This window comes from Protomyctophum bolini, assembly GCF_963924005.1.
Source record: "Protomyctophum bolini genome assembly, chromosome: 20".
Classification (NCBI taxonomy): domain Eukaryota; kingdom Metazoa; phylum Chordata; class Actinopteri; order Myctophiformes; family Myctophidae; genus Protomyctophum; species Protomyctophum bolini.
Genome location: NC_137881.1, coordinates 22,334,196 through 22,356,238, shown reverse-complemented (window position 1 = coordinate 22,356,238; position 22,043 = coordinate 22,334,196). Strand labels below are relative to the sequence as shown.

The window sequence follows — 22,043 nt, the reverse complement described above, 5'->3', positions numbered from 1 at the left end:
TGTCTCACCTCCCTGTGATTACTAGTTTTCTCCACCTGTGTCCTGTTAGTCTCCCAGCCAATCCCAGTGTTGATTGTTGTTCTGTTGCACCTGTGTCTAGTCTTTATAAACCTCCCTGTGTTCAGTGTTCTCTTGTCAGATTATAATTCATTGTTACTGTGTTTGTCCTGCTACACTTTACTGTGAGTTTATGTTAATAAATATATTGGACTGCATCAGTTTGCCTGCTTGGTTCTGCTTCTGGGTCCTCACCTGACACACCGTGTCTCATATCTTTGCTTCTGGGTGGTCCCTGGAGCAACAATATTTTCACAAGGGAGCGTCCGCGGACAAATACATATCATTCTGGGCATCCTTGACATGAAAAAGGTTGAGCACCACTGACATAGAAACATAAAACTGTCATGATTTAGAAGCCATTTTTTTTGAAAAAGAAAAGCCTCAGGTCTAAATGGGTTGAGTAAAAAAAAGTTAACTTTCTCCACCACTGCTAATGATCATCCATTGACGCTCTGCTCCTATAGGGACAACACAGGTCACACCTTCAGCTCTTGGGAACAACAACAAAGTCCTCCTGGAGGATTCGGGGCAACCTGTCAAAAGAACTGTGCTCTTTGAACCCCGCTGAGGCATAAAGCGTCTCTCCCTGAAGTGGCTGGTGGGAGCATAAAGGATGGAGGAGAGGCCAGCGCTGGTTTTGAAACGGGCCTGGACCGGTTGCAGCTGGTTCCACCGACAAGAGGAGGCGCTTTCATCCAGCTGAGAACAAAGCGAAAGGCATGGCACTTCCTCCCGTCGCAGTAGGTGGCACGCACGCACGCACGTGCACACACACACACACACGCACACGCACACACTTTCAAAACATTGCGTTGGGTCTTCATATCTAAATGATAAAGGAACCGTGTGCGCTCACAGAATCATTGGTTCAAACAAGTAATTAATTTATCATCAAATACCATGTTTTCAGATGAGCCCGGATCCTGAAAAGGTTCGGGAACAGGTGGGCTGTTTCTTTAGATCACTGTTTCCCCAAACAATGGGTTGGGAGACGGGGTGGGAGTGGGTTTTATGGTTTTATGGGTCGTGTATGTTTCCTACAAAGACAAAAAGTAATGTATTTCAAAGGATTCCCAACCAAACCCCACCTGATTGCATCTGATGCACAAGTAGGCCATTCATGGCCAACTTGTGTGCAAAGCGCAAGTTGGCAGCTCGACAGAGTGCGTTTCTAGTTTGATTATTTTTGTACCACAATTCTCACATGAGACGATTCTAAGATGGGCCCAATGTAATTTTTTCCATAGAGAAATGAATTCCGTGACCCAGGGGAGAGGAGCGAGTGACGTCCGGACTTCTGTACTCTACAGGGACACCAGGATGAAAGTGGTTAAAACACGCCAATGATATCTAGTAAGTCAGTAAATAAACGAGTAAGTACGTTAAAAAAATGATATATTGTCCATCCCGGTCTATTGGCCGGGGCTGTACGCCTGGCTAACGCCGAGTTGATCCCCACAAACAGACCGTCCCCAGAGTCTGTTTGTTTCCATTTTCTCAAAGAGTTAAAATGACACTATGGAATTGACAGTGTAGATTGGCGGTCCTGAAGATGAAATATGGTACCAAATGGGGGGAGGGGGGTCTGTGACCTGATAAACAAGGAATGATTACATAGTAATAATGTGTCAGATGCAACAGGCGCGGTTTCCCCCCCATATTATTGTTATCTTAGTTACGTGTATGTTTCTCTGTCGCAAAAAAAACAAACAGGAGAGGGCGCACACCAGTGTTGGTGAGGTGCTGGCCTAAGGCAGTAACCAAGTAAAAATTAAAAAGGCTGCACACTCGTAGCCACGATGCTGTATGTTTATTAAGAATCCAACGTTTCGACCTAGGAGGTCTTCTTCAGGGAATGATGTGTCTCTGTCACAACCTCGCGGCCGTTGTAGTGCAGGCGGTGTTGGCAGAGTTCTGCCTGCTGTCTCCGTTGTCCCCCTTTGTGTTTTGTTCCCCCCCCCCCCCCCCCATATTTTTGTAACATGTATGTTTCTCTGGCGCAACCTCGCGGCCGTTGTTTGCATTTCTTTTCCGACGTTCTGTGCGTGGTTCAATGACTGTGTTTTGTTGTGGCTTTCCTGCTGTTCAGCTCATAACATTAGCAGCTGTTGTCAATTCGAGGTTGCAGCTGCGGTCGGACAGCTTGCTCGCTGCGGTGCGGAAATCAGCCCTTTCGCGTGCGTGTAACTACACTCCCATTGGCTTAGGCAGCGTGTGTGGCAGCCAATCAGGCTAGGCCGTCAGTATGACTATAGGTGGTGACGATGTCGTCTACATTTCATGAGGTTTCACCTGACAAACACAGAAAAGGGCTGAGAATCCACTCAAGGCAAATTCAAAGGGGCTTTATTTGCAAGTGCACACTGTAAAATGAAAAATGTATGCAGACTATGCACAGTTAATGATAATAAAGGAAATCTTATACAAAGTGCATGGTAAGATTAGCCTGGTAAACCATCCCAGTCGAGTGAACATGATCATGTTCATCATCACGAAAACATAAAACCATGACCCAAAATCCAAAAGAACATATTAGGATTATAGACCCATATATAGCTCTCACTTCAGTGATTATGAAATAACTTGAGAGAATGTACTGTTACAGCATCTTGTTGGTATACCGGTAACCAAAGACAAATTCGATTCCTGTCAGTTTGCAGTCAGGATGCAGTTGTCACTGGTCCGTCACTAGTCCACTTAATTACGAAACACCTAGATACGTCTAATAAGAATCGTGCCAGGGTGCTGTGTTTAGACTTATGTTCCGCTTTCAATACAATGCAGTCTGACATACTAGCGTCAAAGATGGTATAGGCTACTTACTTGGAACTGACTCCATACTTAATTCACTGCTATGCTTATTTTCTACAGTACAGAGGGGGAGAGTGAACAGAACCCACTCCCCAGGGTTGTGTAAAGCTCAGGCTGCACCTTTCAGCCTTTATACACCGACAGCTGTCTGTCTGAATGCCGCACCGACACTGACATACCAGACCAATACATTCTAAAGTAGTTTTGATCTCTCTAGAATCTAGTTCCAGTGATCCAGTGACTGCACCAACACAGAGTAAATGGGGTTGGTTGAATGGAGTGATAACATCACACTCATCATTGACACAAAAAAGAGATTGTTTTGGGTGCAAAAACAATCTCTTTTACAATTCATAGTGAACAGATCGACCAGGTATATTCATGTAAATACCTAGGAGACCATCTTTAGTCATGGAAAGATCAGATTGAATCAGTGTGTATACGAAAACAACGCAAATAATGTACTTCCTTCGCCTTCTAAGATCCTTCTTTTGTTTTACGCTTCTGTTATTATGAGTGTTCTTCAGTACTGTAGTACCACCCGGTATGGATGTTTGTCTGCAGCCCTAAAGTCACAACTGCTGCAACAACTGAACATTAATTTTATTCAAAGATTGTTTGACAACCACTTCAGAAACTATATACACTACATCCACGTACGATAACGGCAACCTAAGGTTGGCAAGGAGTATCACCTCAAATACTAGCCATGTTTTGTATGGAGAATATAGGTTGTTGTCTTCAGGAAGGAATTGCGATGTGACGCATTGTGAGCTTGTAGATCTGCTATTTCTATACATTTTATGCATTTGAAAACGTACTTACTCAAGTAATGCAAATATTGAATCACGGACCTTCACTTGTGACAGAGTATTTCTACATTACAGTATTGATACTTTTACTTATGTAGAAATAATGTGAGTATACTTTTTTTCCACCACTGTGGGTGGGTCGGTGTGTGGGTGGTTGTCTGCATGGTCAGGGGGGCCGGCGAGGTGGGGAGCCCGTCCTGGCAGAGAGAGAGGGGGGGGGGGGGGGGGTAGAGAGAGAGAGAGAGAGAGAAGGGGGGGGGGGGGGGGGGGGTAGAGAGAGAGAGAGAGAGAGAGAGGGAGGGAGGGAGAGATAGAGAGAGGGGCTCGTACTCCCTTCGTGTCTTCTTGTCTCCTCTCCTCCCCCATCTTTGACTTTGCTTCCTCTGCTCCTCATCTCTCCTCTCATCAGCGGTCAGACCCAAAAGAGGATACAGACAAAACTTGGCTTGACAGACAGACGGACGGACAAGGGAGGGGGGTTGATTGAATGCAGCCGAACAGGGAGAGAGAGGTAAGAGGGAAATCCCTTGCCTCCCCTGTGTGTGTGTGTGTGTGTGTGTGTGTGTGCGTGTGTGTGTGTGTGTGTGGGAGTGGGAGCAGCAGAGGGTGGTAGAAAGCAGGCAGAGGACATACCAGCATCATGGGGTGAGTACAGCCACTGCAGTCTGGCTTCTATACCAGCATTAGATATTCTGACACACAAGCCACAGTTTGTTGCTGCTGCTCTTGTTTCCCATAGTTTAACGCTCTCATCACCTGTGTGTGTGTGTGTGTGTGTGTGTGTGTGTGTGTGTGTGTGTGTGTGTGTGTGTGTGTGCACGCGTGCGTGCGTGCGTGCACGCGCGTATGCAAGTGTAGAGAAAGGTTGCTGTCTCTCTGTCTGGTGTTAAGGCAGTCAGTGAGTGTCGGCGTGCGTGTGTGTGCATGATTGATGGACATGAAGCAAAGTGTGTGCATGTTGATTTAATCCCCTGCCTTGACCCGCCCGCGCGAGTAGATTCACCTGTTGCAATGAACCTGGAGTGTGCGCGCGCGCGCGCGCCGCGCGCGTGTGTGTGTGTGTGTGTGTGTGTGTGTGTGTAACTGTATACACTCTCCACACAGGTATAGTATAATTTGAGAAGTAGACATAATTTTCCTTGTCCTCACAAGACAAAATATTGTTTCAGAGAACTAAAAGACAAGTCATTTTTCATGTGTGTTTGTATGATGATGCTGTGAGATTGTAGACCGGCTATTTTCAGCATACAACCAGTACAATCAGACACCATCAAGGCCTGCCAAAATAAAAATAAAAATCCCTACCGAAACTGTAGATTTAATCGACTAAAATCGTATGACATTTAGTGGACTATAACTAGACTAAAACAAAAATGTGACAAAAACTAAGTGTACTTAAAAAAAACACAACACAACACTGGACAGGGCCTAGCTGTCTCCAGGCGGAGGGTTCTTTATATGTCCCCCTGATTTATGTCCCATAAAACATCTATGGTGGACATAATACAATTACAAAGCTTCATTATTTCATGGTTTTGAGCTTTTGTATATTATTGTGAATTTCAAATAACTATAGTATAAAATAGGGCTTCAGTAATCTGAAGACTACCTCACTTCTTCAGACACTACCTCAGCCCTACTAGCACTTTATCTATATGACAACAACCTTGCAGATACAGTATAGACTAGTACTGTGGTCATTTGTTCTTGTGTTTTTGAGTGGTGCAAGCCGCTTCAACATTTGACTGTGTGTGTCTATTTGTCTACTCTATATCAGCACCTATTATCTGTTGACTGATAATGTCCTTCTAAGGGGGCCGTGGTTTGTATTTTTTATTTATTTTTAATAATTATTTTTTATTTTGTGAGCGGCGCTGGAGTTCTTTTCCAAAATAATTATTAAAAATAAATGAAACAGTAAATGAAAAACCACGCCCCTCACATATTCAGTCAACATAAAAAAGTGTTTTTGATTAATCTATCATGGTTAAAATAGAGTTTTAAGTTATAATGGGTTTGTATAGGAAGCTGTACAGCTGTAATCAGCTGTCAGTCAGCTGATTGTATTAATCAGCCTAGCTATTTTCTCATTATTCCTCATTCACATTTTAAGTGATCATTTTAGGGGTGTAACGATATAATAACTGCATAGAAATATAGATTTTCAATTGAAAAAAATCGATGTATATCAATATCTAAACAGCAACATAGCATATCGTATCGTTTTACTTTGTATTTGAAATAATCGGTATCGAATCGTTTTGCAATGCAAATCAATTGTATCACTACTAAGTATAGCCTACTTGTACAGTACAGTACAGTACAGTACAGTACAGTACACAGAGTGCCCACCAACTGGCCACCTGGATAGCGTGGCGTGGCGCTAGAGCGAGACCGTATGGTACACAGAGTTCTAGTAAAGTCTAATCTGATTCATGGCTTTAATGTTAAATTGCATGAAAGTTGTATGTTTCAAGTTTGCATGACTCAAGTTAATCTCATTAACTCTCTTGATATGTGCCTGCGCTTGTATACCCATGGGGGTTTTGCTTAACGTTCCCTGATTTAGCTTAGCATGCTGCTTACAAAATTCAGGGAACATCTTCTGTAAGCCTTAGTTAATTCCATTTGTGTCATTTTGGCCATTTGAAATGGCTGCCAATAGCAACCATAGGCTAATTATTCTTCAATGAGTACCCATGTTGCTGCTACTAACATATGCATTTCTAGCGCTCTTTTTTTTTGTTGCATTGGAGTGATGCAGTCGAGATAATTTCGTTGTACACCTTCATGTGTTCAATGACAAAATACATCCATCCATCCGGAGCCAAAAGGTCAAGATTACTAGGTAATGAGGGTTTAAGTGGTTAAAATGTCTGAAATAAACAAAACAAAAGCATTCATTTACAAAACACTGAACACAATGAAGTTATCTATGAAATGCATGCAAAAGTTCAATCTGCAGCAGTGTGTGTGTGCGTGTGTGTGTGTGTGTGTGTGTGTGTGTGTGTGTGTGCGCGCGCGCGTGTGTGCGTGCGCACGCCTAGACACTCTTTGACAACACCCATACCCCCCTTCCACCGCAGCCCCCCCCCCCCCGCCATCACCTCCTACCAAAAGCCAGCGGGCTGCTTATTCTCGCCTCGACACACACAGAGTCCCATGGAGACTGGAACGTAAATAAACAACGTGTCTCACTGTTAAAAAGTCAGCGTCTATCCCGCGGGGCCGTGGGACTCTCGTGAAGAGCTGCACTAGAGACAGGATCGAGGGTCTTTTTTGTACTTTTTCTTTAATCCGGTCTGAGCCCCGAGAAGGCAGCGCGCCAAAAAACGTCACCTTTTGACCTTTCGCAGAGCCGAGCTTTGGAACTTTGATCATTTTGTTGCTGGAGGAATGGAGACGCTGGTTTTCTTCCCCATGCCGGTCAGTCAAGTTTCGGTTGTGAAAATGTCTGTTGTAGTTTGCTTTGATTCATCAGTTTCCTGTTCTTTCTCTGTTGTCTAGTGCATTGTTTCTTTCTCACCTTCTGTTTTATTTCACTGGGAATTTCACAACTGCGAACGCCACAAAAGTACTCTTCCTTACAACTTCTTTTGCTATACAGCCAAGTTCAATCTGACACTTTTATTGGCCTTGGCCTGCATGCATGTTTCCCCCCCGTCCAAGAAAAAATAACTTCAGGGCAAGGATTCTTGACATTCTTCCCCCTTATCTCCCTTAAGCAGCTCTTCAATTCTGACATCACAGTCTGAGGGCTACCTGGTTTTGCCTGTTTTCTGACTATATAAGGCCCTGTGCGTCTGCTTTCTATTCTTGCCTGGTCCTCATTCTTGCATAATCATTTTTTTTAAAGAAACACGCAAATCTGGTCTCCTTAATTGCGGAGATGTCCAAGGGGAGAGCCTCTTTGTTGCTTTGTTTCCTTGCGGTCCCCACGGGGATCGGTGGTGTTTATCTTCCATCCCCGTTTGGCACAGAGGGGAATTGACTTCAATCATGTGGTGGGTTTGTGGAAGGAGTGAGTGAGTGGCGCAGTGAGTGTTTGCTGGGTTAGCTTGATTTATACACTTGGTTAAACGCCCGTGTTGTGCAGCGGAAATAGCCGATCCACAATCTCCTGCCGCACCACGTTGGGAGCTTTGTAGATCGGCGCTCTGTGGAATGTGCATTGACCCCCGGTCGTCATCACAGTGTGGGCATGCTGACTGGTTGCATCAAACGGTAGAGTAGATTATCATCTTAATTCACCGATGATTTGATCGAGTGACTATAATTAAAGCATCGTATTTTCACAAAACTCGCATCGGGTTTACAAGGTCAAACTCTGCGTCTCGCATGCGTCTAGCGCCCTACTGACGAACACAGCGAAAAGGCGCTGCACAGCGTCAATTGTTTTACGAACAATTCCAAAAGACAGATGAGAGTTATCTCTGACACCGGAGGGAGTCGTGTTGGTCTCAAGTGGTCCGTGTTTCAAATCATTGTAACTCCTCCGTGAGTGGCGCTATGCAAAGATGTCACGGAGGGGATGTGTGTGTGTGTGTGTGTGTGGGGGGGGGGGGGATCATGTTAAAACCCTGAATCCCAGGTGTCAAACCTATATTGATTAGACCAGCGGTTCTCTCCCCCCCCCCTGTCTGGCCAATAACACAAAGGGGGTTCGCTGGCACAAATAATTTCCAGATGGGGGACCGAATACACATCAACTTTGGGGGTTCATGACATGAAAAAGTTTGAGAAACACATGGATTAGATACACACATACTAGGGAGGCGAGAGAGATATAGGCCTGTGTGTACACCCCTCCCAACCCCCTGCACGCACGCACGCGCGCACGCACACACACACACACACACACACACACACACACAGTACACACACACAGCCTCTGGGTTTAGCACTTTGATTAATGGCCTTCGCTCCGTGGCTTCATTTGGACTAGACGAGTGAGCCCAGCTCGCTGCTTTGGAAGTTATTACTTTATAATGGGAACATGTAAGCAAAGAGCCATGTGCTTTCCATCATCCTGGGAACGACAGCTGCATGAGAATGTAATTATATCACTGACGCATAGTAATATTTGATCTTTGCAACAGATGGGAGACTGGAGTCTCATGCTAACTTTTTTTTCCAACTGTTGTGCTATACCCTCTCTCTCTTTCTCTGTCTCTCTTTTTCTTCCAAAATATCTCTGTTTACACTTTCAAACCATCCATCTCTCTCAGTCTCTCTCTCTCTCTCTCTCTCTCTCTCTCTCTCTCTCTCTCTCTCCCCTCTGGTTATAAAAGTGACTTTTGGTGTGGTTTGGGTTACATAAGTCATTTATTCCCTCTTGGGGATGACAGTGAGAAGCCAAGTTCCCATTGTGTTGCGCGTCCCAAAAGGGACGTGCGGGCTATTCTGAGACGCGTTAACCCCTTGAACCCCAGCATCCCTATTCTGGGGAAGGGGACGTTCATCAGAAACAGCCAATCTATACAAGCTTGTCGATCTGCTATTTTTGGTGAAGAAATTTGGTGTAGATGGAAAAAGAACAGTGCGACTCTGTTTTATATGAAGTCTAGACTAGAGGGTTTGAGTGGTTAAACTGAAGTGATGTTGATTAATTCCAAATATTATCAAAGTATTCTAAGGCACCGCTGGACTGGTGTCACGGCACCCCTTTGAGAAACCCTGATCTAGATACCTGCTGAATGGAAGCTTGTTGTTTGTTAAAGGTCTGGTGACATAACTTATTATTATATATTTTTTTCTGACCTCAATTGCACCCAAAAAACCTGAACTTTGAACATTCAGTAGATTTTCTGTGGTCTGGGGTTTTCTGATTAATTTGCCTCAAAAAGTGGTCCACAGGCAAACTGATTTGTGAGCTTCTAGATCGGCTATTCAGTCTTGTATTTTAGTTGTGCTGGATCTCTTTCTCCACTAGTCCCTCCCTAACATTTTAGTCTAGTTTTTATTTGCTGACGAAATTATCAACATATTCCATCTCAGTTTAACCATCATAGCGCTTATTTAGGTTTTGCTTAGATTTCGTCAGTGAAAAAGGTATTTTTGCCACAGTTTTGGTCGACAAAATCAACACTGGCTTATATCTCTCCCGAAATCTGGCGACACTGCTCACCTCCTCTGGTTCGCACCTTCACACCTTTTAGCTCTCAAAAGGTTTTGACAAGCGCTCCGGAAAAGCCCCCTGACGGGACCACTTGTACCTAAAACTTGACTTACACTGAACAGGCCCCTCGTCTATCTCTCTCCGCTGTGGTAACCTAGCGTGAGCTATGATGGCAACAGAGCGACGGTCTGGCTAGCGCCAGGGCTAAATGCGCTAAATCTAGGACACGTTTCCGCTCGGCGAGGTGACTTGTCGACTGGCGCCTGGACGTTTATGCAAGGAGGGAAATTGATTCAATAAATCCTGGAGTGAGTAGAATAAACAGAAAGGAAAGAAGCCCCTGTTGGATGAAGATTAATAATTTGGTAGCTTAATATGGCCTGCATGGTACCATTTTTTTTACCCACAGTACTTGATTCAAAAATATATAAATGTCGGGCAGAAACCTCCTATCTTGATATTCTAACTTTTTGTGGGTTTTCTTTTGTAAATTAACGCCCTACTCGATCATACACTACAGCATCACACAAAAGCACAAAAAGTAGCACATCCACAAGCTCGAAAAACATGCCGTGAAGCGATGCACTTTGAGCTTGTAGTACATCTGCTTGCTGCTGTGAACAGTTTTGGTCATGTTTCCACCCAGCAGAGATGATATGCATGGCTACTGTATTTCTCTAAGTGAAAGTTGCTCTGTACAATTTGTTCAGAAGTGCAAACTGCAACGTACATTTTGCATTTGCATTGCATAGATTTCTTGGTTTTGTGGTGCTGCTCGTGTATGTGATATACTGGACACAAAAAATAGTTCCATGCATGTGACATACAGGGGTCCAAGTTGGACGAAAGCTGCAGCTCCACAGTATAGTAGAAATAGGTCAACAATGAAATGTTACTCCGTTACCAGTTACACCCTTTACTAAAACATTTCAGATGACTATAGGTCCAGAGTGATTTATTCTTTCATTACTTTTCCATGTATTTAAATAACTTTGAGATGCCCTGGTCTGGATGCCGGTGGTGGCGGTGCTGAATATGAACCATGAGCTCCAGGGCTGAGGTAGAGCTGGGTTGCTATTGGTCGCTGACTGGAGAATGACAGCTTAGAGATGGCGCTATATTAGAACGGAGCCCATTGGCTGGCTAGAATTCGATTGGTTAGCACCAGCCCGGGGGCCCTTGACTGGGGGGCTTTTAATTGTAAAGCATTGCAATCCAATTTTTAGTTATTGTATATTTAGTATTATGGTTAAAACATTGAGAGCTTCTGCTCTGCTGTATGTACTGCCACTGCAGACAGTGACGCTGTGTTGTGGGGTAGCTGTGGAAAGCCTGCCAATGTTGCTGTGCATGTGCGACTATAGTGTCTGTCTGTCTGTCTGACGCCTACACTATACCCAATGTTTGGCAAACACTGCATAGTATACGGACAACCTCTCCTCGTCCTCACGGGGGGTCTGACTAGCATCGTGCTGTCTGGGTCGACCCAGACCCAGATTGCCAGCTGGCTCCTTCCATAAGCATTTCATTTGGACCAGACCTCCCCCGCTGATGTTGATGGATGCCCCCAGCCGGGACAGGAGCCTGCTGTTCCCAGACAAGCCCCCCACCCCCCCAACCTAACACCTTTAATGCCAGTCATTCATCACCGTGCCACCGGTGCCGGGGCGGCGCCCGCTAGCCCGCGTCACAGCTAAGTGGGTTAGCCTGGAGAAGCAGAATGCAATGCAGACACGCGGCAAACACGCTCAATATGGCTCTCTGCTTCCATTTAATAGGATGCCACAGGTGGAGACATGAGAAATGGACAACATGACATGGACATTGTTTCTGGTGAATCAGGAACGGACGCACACGCTCGCCCGCACGCGCGCTCCCCCGCACGCACGCACGTGTTTCCTAACACACTAACTCATGGCACTCTGGCTGAAACCTTGCCCAAATATTGAATCAGTATGTCATGGATGACCATGATTTTGACAGCTAGTTTTAGTCGTATACCCTTGTAGTGTATGTTTTTAATAATAATCAAAATCTACAAAGTAAGGCCTAGTAACTAAAGTTGTCAAATAATTGTAGTGCAGTAAAAGTACAGTATGCTTGCCTCTGAGTTGTAGTGGAGTAGAAGTAAAAGTATCTGAAATTGGGGAAAACTCCAGTAAAGTAAAAGTACCTCAACATTGTACTTGAGTACATGCACTTAGTTACTTTACACACCACTGCTGATTGGTGTTGTCAAATGTGTTCTGCTTGTTGTCTGAGAATGCTTGTTGTCAGACTGAAGTTCAGCTCCTCTCCGAGAGGTTATCAGCTTGTTACAACACTTGTATTAGCAGATAAGATTCCTAATGGCCTCAAGGTAGAAGGGGTTCTCAAAAATGTGTGTGTGTGTGTGTGTGTGTGTGTGTGTGTGTGTGTGTGTGTGTGTGTGTGTGTGTGTGTGTGTGTGTGTGTGTGTGTGTGTGTGTGTGTGTGTGTGTGTGTGTGTGTGTGTGTGTGTGTGTGTGTGTGTGTGTGTGTGTGTGTGTGTGTGTGTGTGTGTGTGTGTGTGTGTGTGTGTGTGTGTGTGTGTGTGTGTGTGTGTGTGTGTGTGTGTGTGTGTGTGTGTTGTTTAACTTGAACCCCAGCATTCCTTTTCTGGTTGATCTGTTATTATAGTACATTTCAAAGGATTTCAATGATTTCTTTCACCAAAAACAGATAAAAGGCTGGCTGTATACGCTATCTATACATCTGTATATGGGAACTTGCTGTATCTTCAGTGATCTCAATGAACCTGCACATTGCACGCTGAAATCAATATTAGTTAATGTGTAAAATGTTCTATTACGTGAAACAATTTGAGGTATGTGGTGGTGAACTAATAGAGACTACACCTATACTGTACAGTATGTCGACAAATATAATTATTCCCGGTTCTCACCGAAGCGTGACAATTTCAGCAAGCCATTCAATTAAATGACAAGGGATATATTAAGTTCATATTTCACTCATTTAATATTGATATTTCAACATGTGGATACGATATACCAATTCTTATTGGTTAATTTATTTAGCGCGGTTCTTTATACAAGGCGTTATCCATCCATCCACGCGTGTACACATTCACACACCGGCTTAACCTCACCGTTAATAAAGTAGGACAACACAAAATATGAAGTATGAAAAACAAAGCAAGGACAGGCTAATATGCTATAAATAGGTTTAGAAAATACATGCGTGGCAATATTACGGATGCCTCTAGTTACCTACTCGAGTATTTAATGTACGTATCAAGCTTCTTTTTACAGGGGATGCTTAGTGTTACTTACTCATTTAGATTGAATGACAATACTGTTTCTTTTCCCATAGTATGTAGGCCTTCTTAATTTTACAGAGCAACAATCCTCAGTCACACTGTAAAGTCATTCACGGTATGTATACTGTTGTGGAATTCTAGATCAATCAGCAATTGACGAGGCAATAGGAGTTGAGACAATGTTGTAGGCAGTGATGGTTATGGTATAATGTGCACATTATATGGGGTACAATGGGGTCACATTCAAAAGGAGCAAAAAAGTATTCAGGATTCCAACTCAAAAATTGCAACAAAAAAACAACTATTTTAAAAAAGCAGATCTACAAACTAAAAAAGCTTGTAGATTAGCTATTTTTGTGTGACATAGAATGGCGAAGTAGGGCATTAATCTTTGAAAATAAATCAAAATATGGAATTGTGGAAATATAGTGGCCCTCTCCATCATCAAAGTTTCCCACCCTGGGCCCTGATGTATCATGCAGAAATATATAGAATCAGGTCGGTGGTACGGTACAGTAGTTCTGCCAAGATGCACAGATATCAGATGATAGTTAAAGTAGCTTCAAGGACAAGCTGAACCATAACAAGATAGGCTGTACCAAAACAATAGCTATCAGGCCTAGTGGAGACATCTAGGCTCTTACAAGCTAAGTAGGCTACAATAAGTGATGGTAAAATATAAAGCAAACATAATAACAATATAGTGTAATTTAAGCTTCTGCAATAGGCTACCCAAAAACTAAAATTTGAATCTGAAAATGTATTTTTTGTAATTGTATTCCTGAGCCAATCATTTGATGAGTTTCATGCGACAAAAACAAAATGAACATCCATGAATTCAAGGCTTCATGCATGGTGTATTTTCTAATTGATACACAATTGGGGGTAAACGGCTCCTGTAAAAACAGCATGTTCAGTTGTATAGCCTATTCACTTCGATGCACCATTTAAATGCTAATTTATCTTTTGAGAGAGAGACCATCTGCAAATGACATTATAGGTTATTTTAAACTTATTTGGCAGAGAAGCCGAGGAGAGTCTATACTAGCACTTTGTATGCTTTGGTTCTTAACCCTGGCATCCCAATGTTGCACACAAAAAAACGAAATGAAATAATAAAAAACAAGAAGTTCAACTTCGTCTCTCAAAAACAATCAAACCCGTGTGAAGTGAGGGGCGCTCTTATCATCATGCATCATCATATGTCATCTCATTCTGGCCAATCACAATTTGCGTCCTCACTTTTGTCTTCAATGTTCGTGTTTACACAAACCCTCAAAGCTTGACATAGGAGGGGCTAGTGCCCCTCAACAACAAAAGGAAGAAACTCGTCGGAGTTGCATCGCCTTGACAACTTGCACATCTGTTCTGTCTGGAAGTCCCTGATTCGCCTTCAGCGACATATGGGCATGCCATGATAGTTTACAGACTACACAATTTCCATAATTTCGTGAAACTTTGGCTAAGTCGACCGACACTGGCAAACATGCTGAGGGACCTAATAGTTCATTTCTAAATGTAACTAATAGCCTACAAAAGTTTTTGCATATAGGCTACAAACAATATATATTTGTGTATCACAATGAAAACTATTTTTTTATGGTTGGTCAATTAATATGTCTGTATACACACAGTGACTGTGACCTAGACCTTAGAATTTGACCACCTACGTGACACAATGACCTTGACCTTTGAACTTTGACCACCAACGTGCTGCTTCTAATCATCTTTGAGCCCAAGTTGCCATTCTTGAGAGATCACGTTTTTAACCCATTGAACAGTGCTGTTCTTACCGTATTTTGATCTAACAACCAGTGGGCGAGCGATCAAAATAAGTGATTGAGCCTAAGACCCAGCGTTGCATGCGCTCTGGATGTTGGTTTGTCATTGTTCACCTGTACCACTCGTTATTGGATATAATAACAACAGGTAAAGGTCAGAAAACGACTAATCTGGAATTCCCCTTTAACCTTGGGAAGTATTCAGTTGTTTTTTATGGAAAGCACATGCATTCCATTCATCCCTCTTAAGTAAAATATGATCTATTTCTACAAAAAGGATATATTTATGGTGCTTGTCATTTAACATTTTTGTTATAGAGGGCAATTATAATGCATTGGGGCATATAAGCCAGAAGGAAAAAGATTTGCAGGCAGCCCTACTGGAGTTAATCAACTATTTATCTTCTCAAAGGGGATGGACAACAGATTTGCAGCATTTGCAGCATCTGTGTTGGAGTAACCTAAAATCCTTGAGCTTTCAGGCATTTCAAGAATGCGTACATTCCTCTTAAAGTGGCCTTGTCCTGCTTAACATCAGTCATTACATCACTGCTTACTCTGTATGTATGTATGTGTGTGTGTGTGTGTGTGTGTGTGTGTGTGTGTGTGTGTGTGTGTGTGTGTGTGTGTGTGTGTGTGTGTGTGTGTGTGTGTGTGTGTGTGTGTGATGTTGGGCCAAACCTTGGACGTTGAACCGGTTGATTGGTGGCACATGTCAAATTGGGGACACAACAGGTGTCCCCAGTTAGAGTTTATAATGGCACTTCCATAGGGTTAGTGTTCGGGATAAGGAAGGACATCTATACGTGTCTATAAGGGTTACTTATGTACAGTTCTCAAGTAAAAGTTCTTAGTTTATGTCCAGCACCACTGCAGAGGGACAGGACAATTGATAGCACGCACGCACACACACACACACACACACACACACACACACACACACACACACACACACACAGTAGAACAGGGGAGAAAGAAAAACACCTTTGCTCACAAGCCTAAGCTAAATGACAATGCTGGAACACACTGTGACTGCAGCAGAGGAGATAACATCCCCGGGGAGATTAGGGCGGTGATTATAAGTAATGAACTTGTTCTTCCATTTGCTCAGCCTTCTGGGACCGCATGCTACCTCTCTGCCTCCCTGGTACGTCACCACATGACTGCGTATAAAAGGAGTGCGACCGCATTCGGCCAAAACAAAACAAAAGCCCTGTGTGAACGGAGTTTCTAAGTAGGCTACGGAGTTGGAACCTTCTAAATTGGGTTGTCACTGCATGCACCACGGTGCCAAAGAACATTATGAATGAATTTGAAAGCAATTCATTCAAGTCCTTTCCCTGTCATGTGGTTTAGTGCTCGAGGAGAACAAGGTTAACGTCTATTGTGGAGAGAAACTTGCAATGTTGTTAACCACTTCTTGAACCCCTTAAGACCAGGAACCAGGAGATTTTAGCTATATACGAGTGTGTCACGATCTTTAAAAAATAGCAGATATACAAGCTTGTGCTGCGCTATGAGGTCGTAGATCTGCTATTTCTTACGGAGCCCCTGAGTGGCCATGGTAAAAAAAAATGATTATCTTGTTTGAACGAGATATTACCTCGTTCAAACGGGTTATTAACTTGAACGAACGAGATCTTTAACTCGTTTGAACGGGACATTATCTCGTTCAAACGAGTTATTAACTTTAACGAGCGAGAGTCGTGACCCATAGAAATTGGTCCGTAACCCACACATGGGTCCCTGCCCACTGTTTGGGAACCACTGCTCTAGCTAGGGGACACTGAGTCATCTAATCGCCATCACACAGGGACCAGGGTCCAGGTGTCTAAATGTGTTGATTGGCCTTGTTTATCCGCTTGTTTTGGCTGGCTGGTATTCTTTTCTTTCCATTTGTACTGGCGTCTCAGAGGACAGTCCTGAGCAGCCCGCCTACTGTAGTTGCTCACAGTCTGTTGTTGTTGTTTGTGTATAATATACACAACCATGCAGGCTTATATACACTGTATCCTGCATGGTAAAAAGACCATTTGAACCTGTCTTGATAGAATTGTTCCTCCTTGAAAGATGGCACAGACTAGTATTCCTGTCTCACTCTGTGTCTCAGAGGAGGGCCAACCATCATTGGTAGGTCATTTCAATCAAGATTTACACCTTTCAAATATATTTAGCTTTGCATTGATGCGAGAACAATGGCTTTCTATTTCTATTCTAATGGTTCTAATAGTACTTTCAAAACATACATTTTGCCATTGTCCCATGCACCCCCATCTTCAAAGCCTGATCCAGCTCCTCCTGCTCACTCAAATCAGCGAACAGTCTGTCTCAGTCTATCCTAAAACATCCGGGACAACGAGTCCCAGACTCTTCTCCCTTCTGGCTCCCAAACTGTGGAACAAACTCCCCATTGCAGCCAGAGCTGCAGACTCACTTCCAACCTTCGGCAATCTGAAGACTCACCACTTCAGACTCCACTTTAGCCCGTAGTCGACAGTTGAAACAGGGGTAATGAAAGTTACAGGTATGGTGTGTGCAATTACTGCGATATGAAGTGTGAGATTACCATAATGACAGTGATCATATTCAAGGGCTTTTGAAGAGAAATGAGACATACTCCAGTTACTTTAGACTAGAGCACTGCAAAGGGTAGGGTGTGTGTGTGACTGTGTGTGTGTGTGTGTGTGTGTGTGTGTGTGTGTGTGTGTCTCCAGCTGGTGCTCGTTGTCGCTCGTTAATGACATGGCAATTTTATTCATCCACTGTCAAATAGGTCTACATCTATTCTAAGGTACCATAATATACCATTATCCTGCTCATTACTGGCCAGAAATGTATTACATAGGCAAAATCTTCGTCTTTGAGCACAAAATGCATTTTGAGAAACCACAAATTGTCTGTGTGCGCACAGTTGTGGCCCCCGGCCTAGTTGAATACCCCTGCCGTAGCACTTGACCTTAAGTCTTATGCAAAGGTGACAATGCCATTTAGATGTTATTTAGGCAGATGCCAGATTGTAGTTCGTACAGTTTCAATGTATCAATTGTTTTTGTTGTTGTTATACTGATTACGGTATGCTTATAGGTTCTTGGTTTACCTATGCTCCTATAGATTACTGAGGCACTTAATGGCTGATTTTATTTGCATTTCGGTTTCGGTTGCTGATTTCGGTTGCATGCTGAAAATAGCCGATCTACAAGCTCACTACGTGTCACAGTGCGGCAGGTTGTGAGCTTGTAGATCTGCTATTTTGAGCATGCAAACAAGCATAAAATGACTTGTCTTTCAGTTGTACTGGATCTCTTCACCACTAGTCCCTCCCTGACATTTTAGTCTAGTTTTTATTTGTTGATGAAATATATTTTGTCTTAGTTTTAGTCATCATAGCTTAGATTTATTTTAGCTTTGGTTTAGTTTTTGCCAGTGAAAAAAGGTAGTCGATGAACATGTTCGTCATAGTTTTATTCGACTCTGGCGCAGTGTCTGGATTTATGTAGCACAACATCATGACAGGCTATGTGAAGCCATGGGTCATTAGTGTCTTTGATGCATCTAGTCCTCTGGTCGTTGAATGTAAAATAAGTGCTTCTGTAAATAAATGAACGAGTGCAGTCGATCATCTTTAGCCACTGAGATGATCAAAGGGCTCCAGGAGGACGCTGAGTCATGCAATCACCATCACGAAGGGAACAGCTGGGGTGCAGGTCAACTCAGAGCAACTCTATGCTGTTGATTGGCCTTGTTTTCTTTCACTGTTCTCCGTCTGGCTGGTGTGAACCGTTCTTTTTCCATTCGTAACCGGTGTCCCAGAGCAGGGCTGTCTTGAGCAGCCTGTAGCTTGTTGCTCACACCTCATCACCTACATAGCCATCCATGTTCCTGGAATCCTGGTGAATGACGATACTACCTTTGATTCTGTGAAAAGGACCGCAAAACAAAGGGCATTTATTAAATATAGTTAATTCAATATTATTATTTTTCCACCGGCTGGACCAATTGATCAGATTATTTTCCAAATTGTACTCTCTTTTGGCCTTATGTTTGTGGGAAACTGTTTAACGCCGCAGCGTCGCCGCACCGCTGTAACGGTTACCATCCGCCAGCTCTGACGCCCATAGGCTGTAGTGTGTTGTCATGGTTACAGTGTACCCGCAGGCTATGGGATTAGGCTGTGATAACGACGGTAGTACGGGCGCTGAACCAGATCTCTCTCTCACAGCTACAAAGTTGCTACAAACGAGTTGAGGACTTTCATTTAGGAGCCGTGTCTGTCCAGTGTCCACACACACAGCCTTACATGAGCGGAGGGCCACTATTGATATAATTTCCCATAGCACTTGCACGCACATTGACGTGACGTGCACTCACTGTTCCAATCCACATTGTGTTAGCTATTGATGCTAGTACATTGTCTGTACAATGTTTACTCATTGACGCAAAGAAGCACAACTAATTCACCACTGACTTCGATGGTCGATGGGTAGTGAGGCACATTGTGGCCCTGAAGGACGCTGAGTCATCAATTACACCGTTTCACAGCAAATGGTGTGATTGATGACGGTGTGTCGACAGTAGTGCCGCATCCTGGGACACTGTGAGCTCAGTTGTGTTTGTAAGCTTGGTCATGCGTCTTCATGTGCGCATGTGTGCGTACGTGCGCGCGCATGTGTGTGTGTGCGCTGCGTGTTGGTTGACAGGCATATGAGGATGCTTTGGGGAAACACAAACACACGCGCACACACTCACCTTATAATGAGTGGCTTTCTTTTTTAGTTTTCCACTCACACACACACTGTTGGTCATCACACAAACAGAACATGCAAGTGCACAAGCGAACGCGTGCCGCATATCTGTGTTTGCGTTTGCATGTGTCTTTGAAATAGACGGGTAGAAAGGAGAGAGAGAGAGTGTCTCTTCTTTTCCAAGTCTTTTTGTACGCCGCAGTCCGGCCTTCTCGACTAGACGGCGTTCCTTTGATCCAATGTAATTTGTTCTCTCCCTGCAGTCTGGGTCAGAATGAACTTTTAACAAAGAAAATGAGTCAGAGGCGGTGCTGTCAAAGTGTAGACCGCAACTTGAGCAATTGCAGCGGAACGACTGCCATGAATGGATGTTGGAAAGCGACGTCCTTTTCAACGCCGTGTCTGTTGGAGCAGGGGACGACGTCTAGACCTGTGACAGCTCCACATGACTCAGTGGTGTTGTACTGCATGGCGGGGTTCGCTCAACAGGGCGCTTTCACGGTGGGGGAGGTTTGGGGGACTCCAATAGAACGGAACACAGCATGCCTTCGTTAAAAGTTGGCGCTGGTCCCGAACTTCTCGCGCTGCAGTCCACTTGGTGTGTACACTACAGTGTATGTATGCTCATTGCTCAGAGGTATAGCACACCTACTGTGCAGCGCACATTATTTCCACCTATGCGGGCTGTCTTCAGCTCTCCAGCTCACGGGCAAACGGATGATTCATTGGACTTGTCAGTCCCGCACGCACGCACGCACGCACGCACACACACACACCCACACACACACACACACACACACACACACACACACACACACACACACACACAATTTTATGAATGCAATACTTGTGTTTGACCATTCTTATCTGGCACCTCACAAATATACAAGTACACTACACATACACACGCGCACAGACACGCATATCCCCTCAGTCAATGGACAGCTATACAGTACATTGCTATCTCCATCCACACACAGTTCTTATCGGCGTATATAATCCTTCTGTCACTACATGCGTGTAAAACTTGTCCCCTGCCAAAACCATATCGATCAAGTGGCGTCCGACCAAAGTAGGCTTCGGATCAAATCGACGGCCGCCTCTTGGACATAAACGTCAAGCGGTAATTCTACGTTTCGGACGGGGCTGCTGACACACAAAACTGTACAATTACAACGGAGAGTGAAGCCAATATATAGAGCTGTGGCTCCCAAACTTTTTAGCCCGTGACCCAAAAGAGAAATGTGACGTCTCCCCGGGACCCAAACTATAGTGAAAATAGCAGCTCTACAAGCTCACAACGTTTCGCTTCGTGCTGCATTGTGAGCTTGTAGTCACGTGGTTCATGTACCTCGAAATAGTGACAAACACTCATAGACTCGTATAGGAACAAAGGGAGTCTACTGTACCAACGCACCTCAAGCCTGAAACGGCTGATCCGGTGCTTCACAGGTGCAAGGACATCATGAGTTGCATAAGGAGAAGAGACTGGAGCAGCACGGACATTTAGAGCCTTTTATTTAGGTGCTGAGTATATAAAAGACTAACGTTTCGACCTTGCGGTCTTCATCAGAGCCATGACTCTGATGAAGACCGCAATGCTCCGTGTCTCTTCTCCTTATGCAACTCATAGACTTGCCCGATGAAGTTAACGGAGGTGAAACTCTCTAATAGAAGACAGTATGTCACAGGGGTGGAAGATAACTAAATACATTTACTCCAGTACTGTACTTGAGTACAATTTTGAGGTATTTATTTTACTTTACTTTACTTCCAAATTTAAATAAATAAAAGTTTTCCAAAAATTAGTTACTTTGCAGATTTGGATTAGCCTATTAGAAAATATGCATTATACTTAGCCGTAGTGTGGGTGTAAAAACGTGTACGTCACCAAGAGGGGGGCGGCGTCTGAAAAGCTAGCGGCACCATTCTTGTGGGCTTTAATTAAACTCTAGCCCACATCACTCAGAATATAGTGACGTTGGTATGTTTTTATAAATATTGAGCTCGTTCTTGGCGACAACATAGTGAACCAACACCAGGATGGATAGAAAGAACGTCGGGCCCAAATACATTACAAGGACAAGGAAAATGTCGTGAACAAACACGGTTGTGCTCAGATACTTAATTTGTTGAACGGTATGTCTCGGGCCGTGCGCCGTACAGCCCAGATCCAAGCCATTCTTTTTGTAAACTCGTCCATCTGGGTTCCTTGATGCTGTCTCCATGCTGGGAAGCTGAAAATCTAATTCCGTTTTCTGGCTCATTCCCTCGACGTGACCTGCTGTGGCTATTTACTGAGCAAGTCTGCACCGTTGTGAGGTCAGTTAAAAAAAAGAACACCGGATAGTCGCTCAATGTAAACAAACCAGACAAGCCAACAAGTATGGCGGCCGTTACCACGTGACACATATGTTGACG

General features: G+C 43.9%; 1 protein-coding gene and 1 long non-coding RNA gene across 2 annotated transcripts in view; one reads left to right on the top strand and one right to left on the bottom strand.

The window, feature by feature from the left end:
* LOC308335551 overlaps window positions 1-22,043 on the bottom strand; it is a 522,414-nt gene that overhangs the window by 317,886 nt on the left and 182,485 nt on the right. The gene's annotated exons all lie outside the window — the stretch shown is intronic.
* The window catches only part of pde5ab (phosphodiesterase 5A, cGMP-specific, b), a 103,752-nt gene continuing 85,929 nt past the window's right edge, over window positions 4,221-22,043 (top strand). The window contains exon 1 of the mRNA XM_080792077.1: window positions 4,221-4,328. Within this exon, the coding sequence (XP_080648203.1) occupies window positions 4,324-4,328 (5 nt within the window). The 5' untranslated portion in view covers window positions 4,221-4,323. The remainder of the gene's footprint in view (window positions 4,329-22,043) is intronic.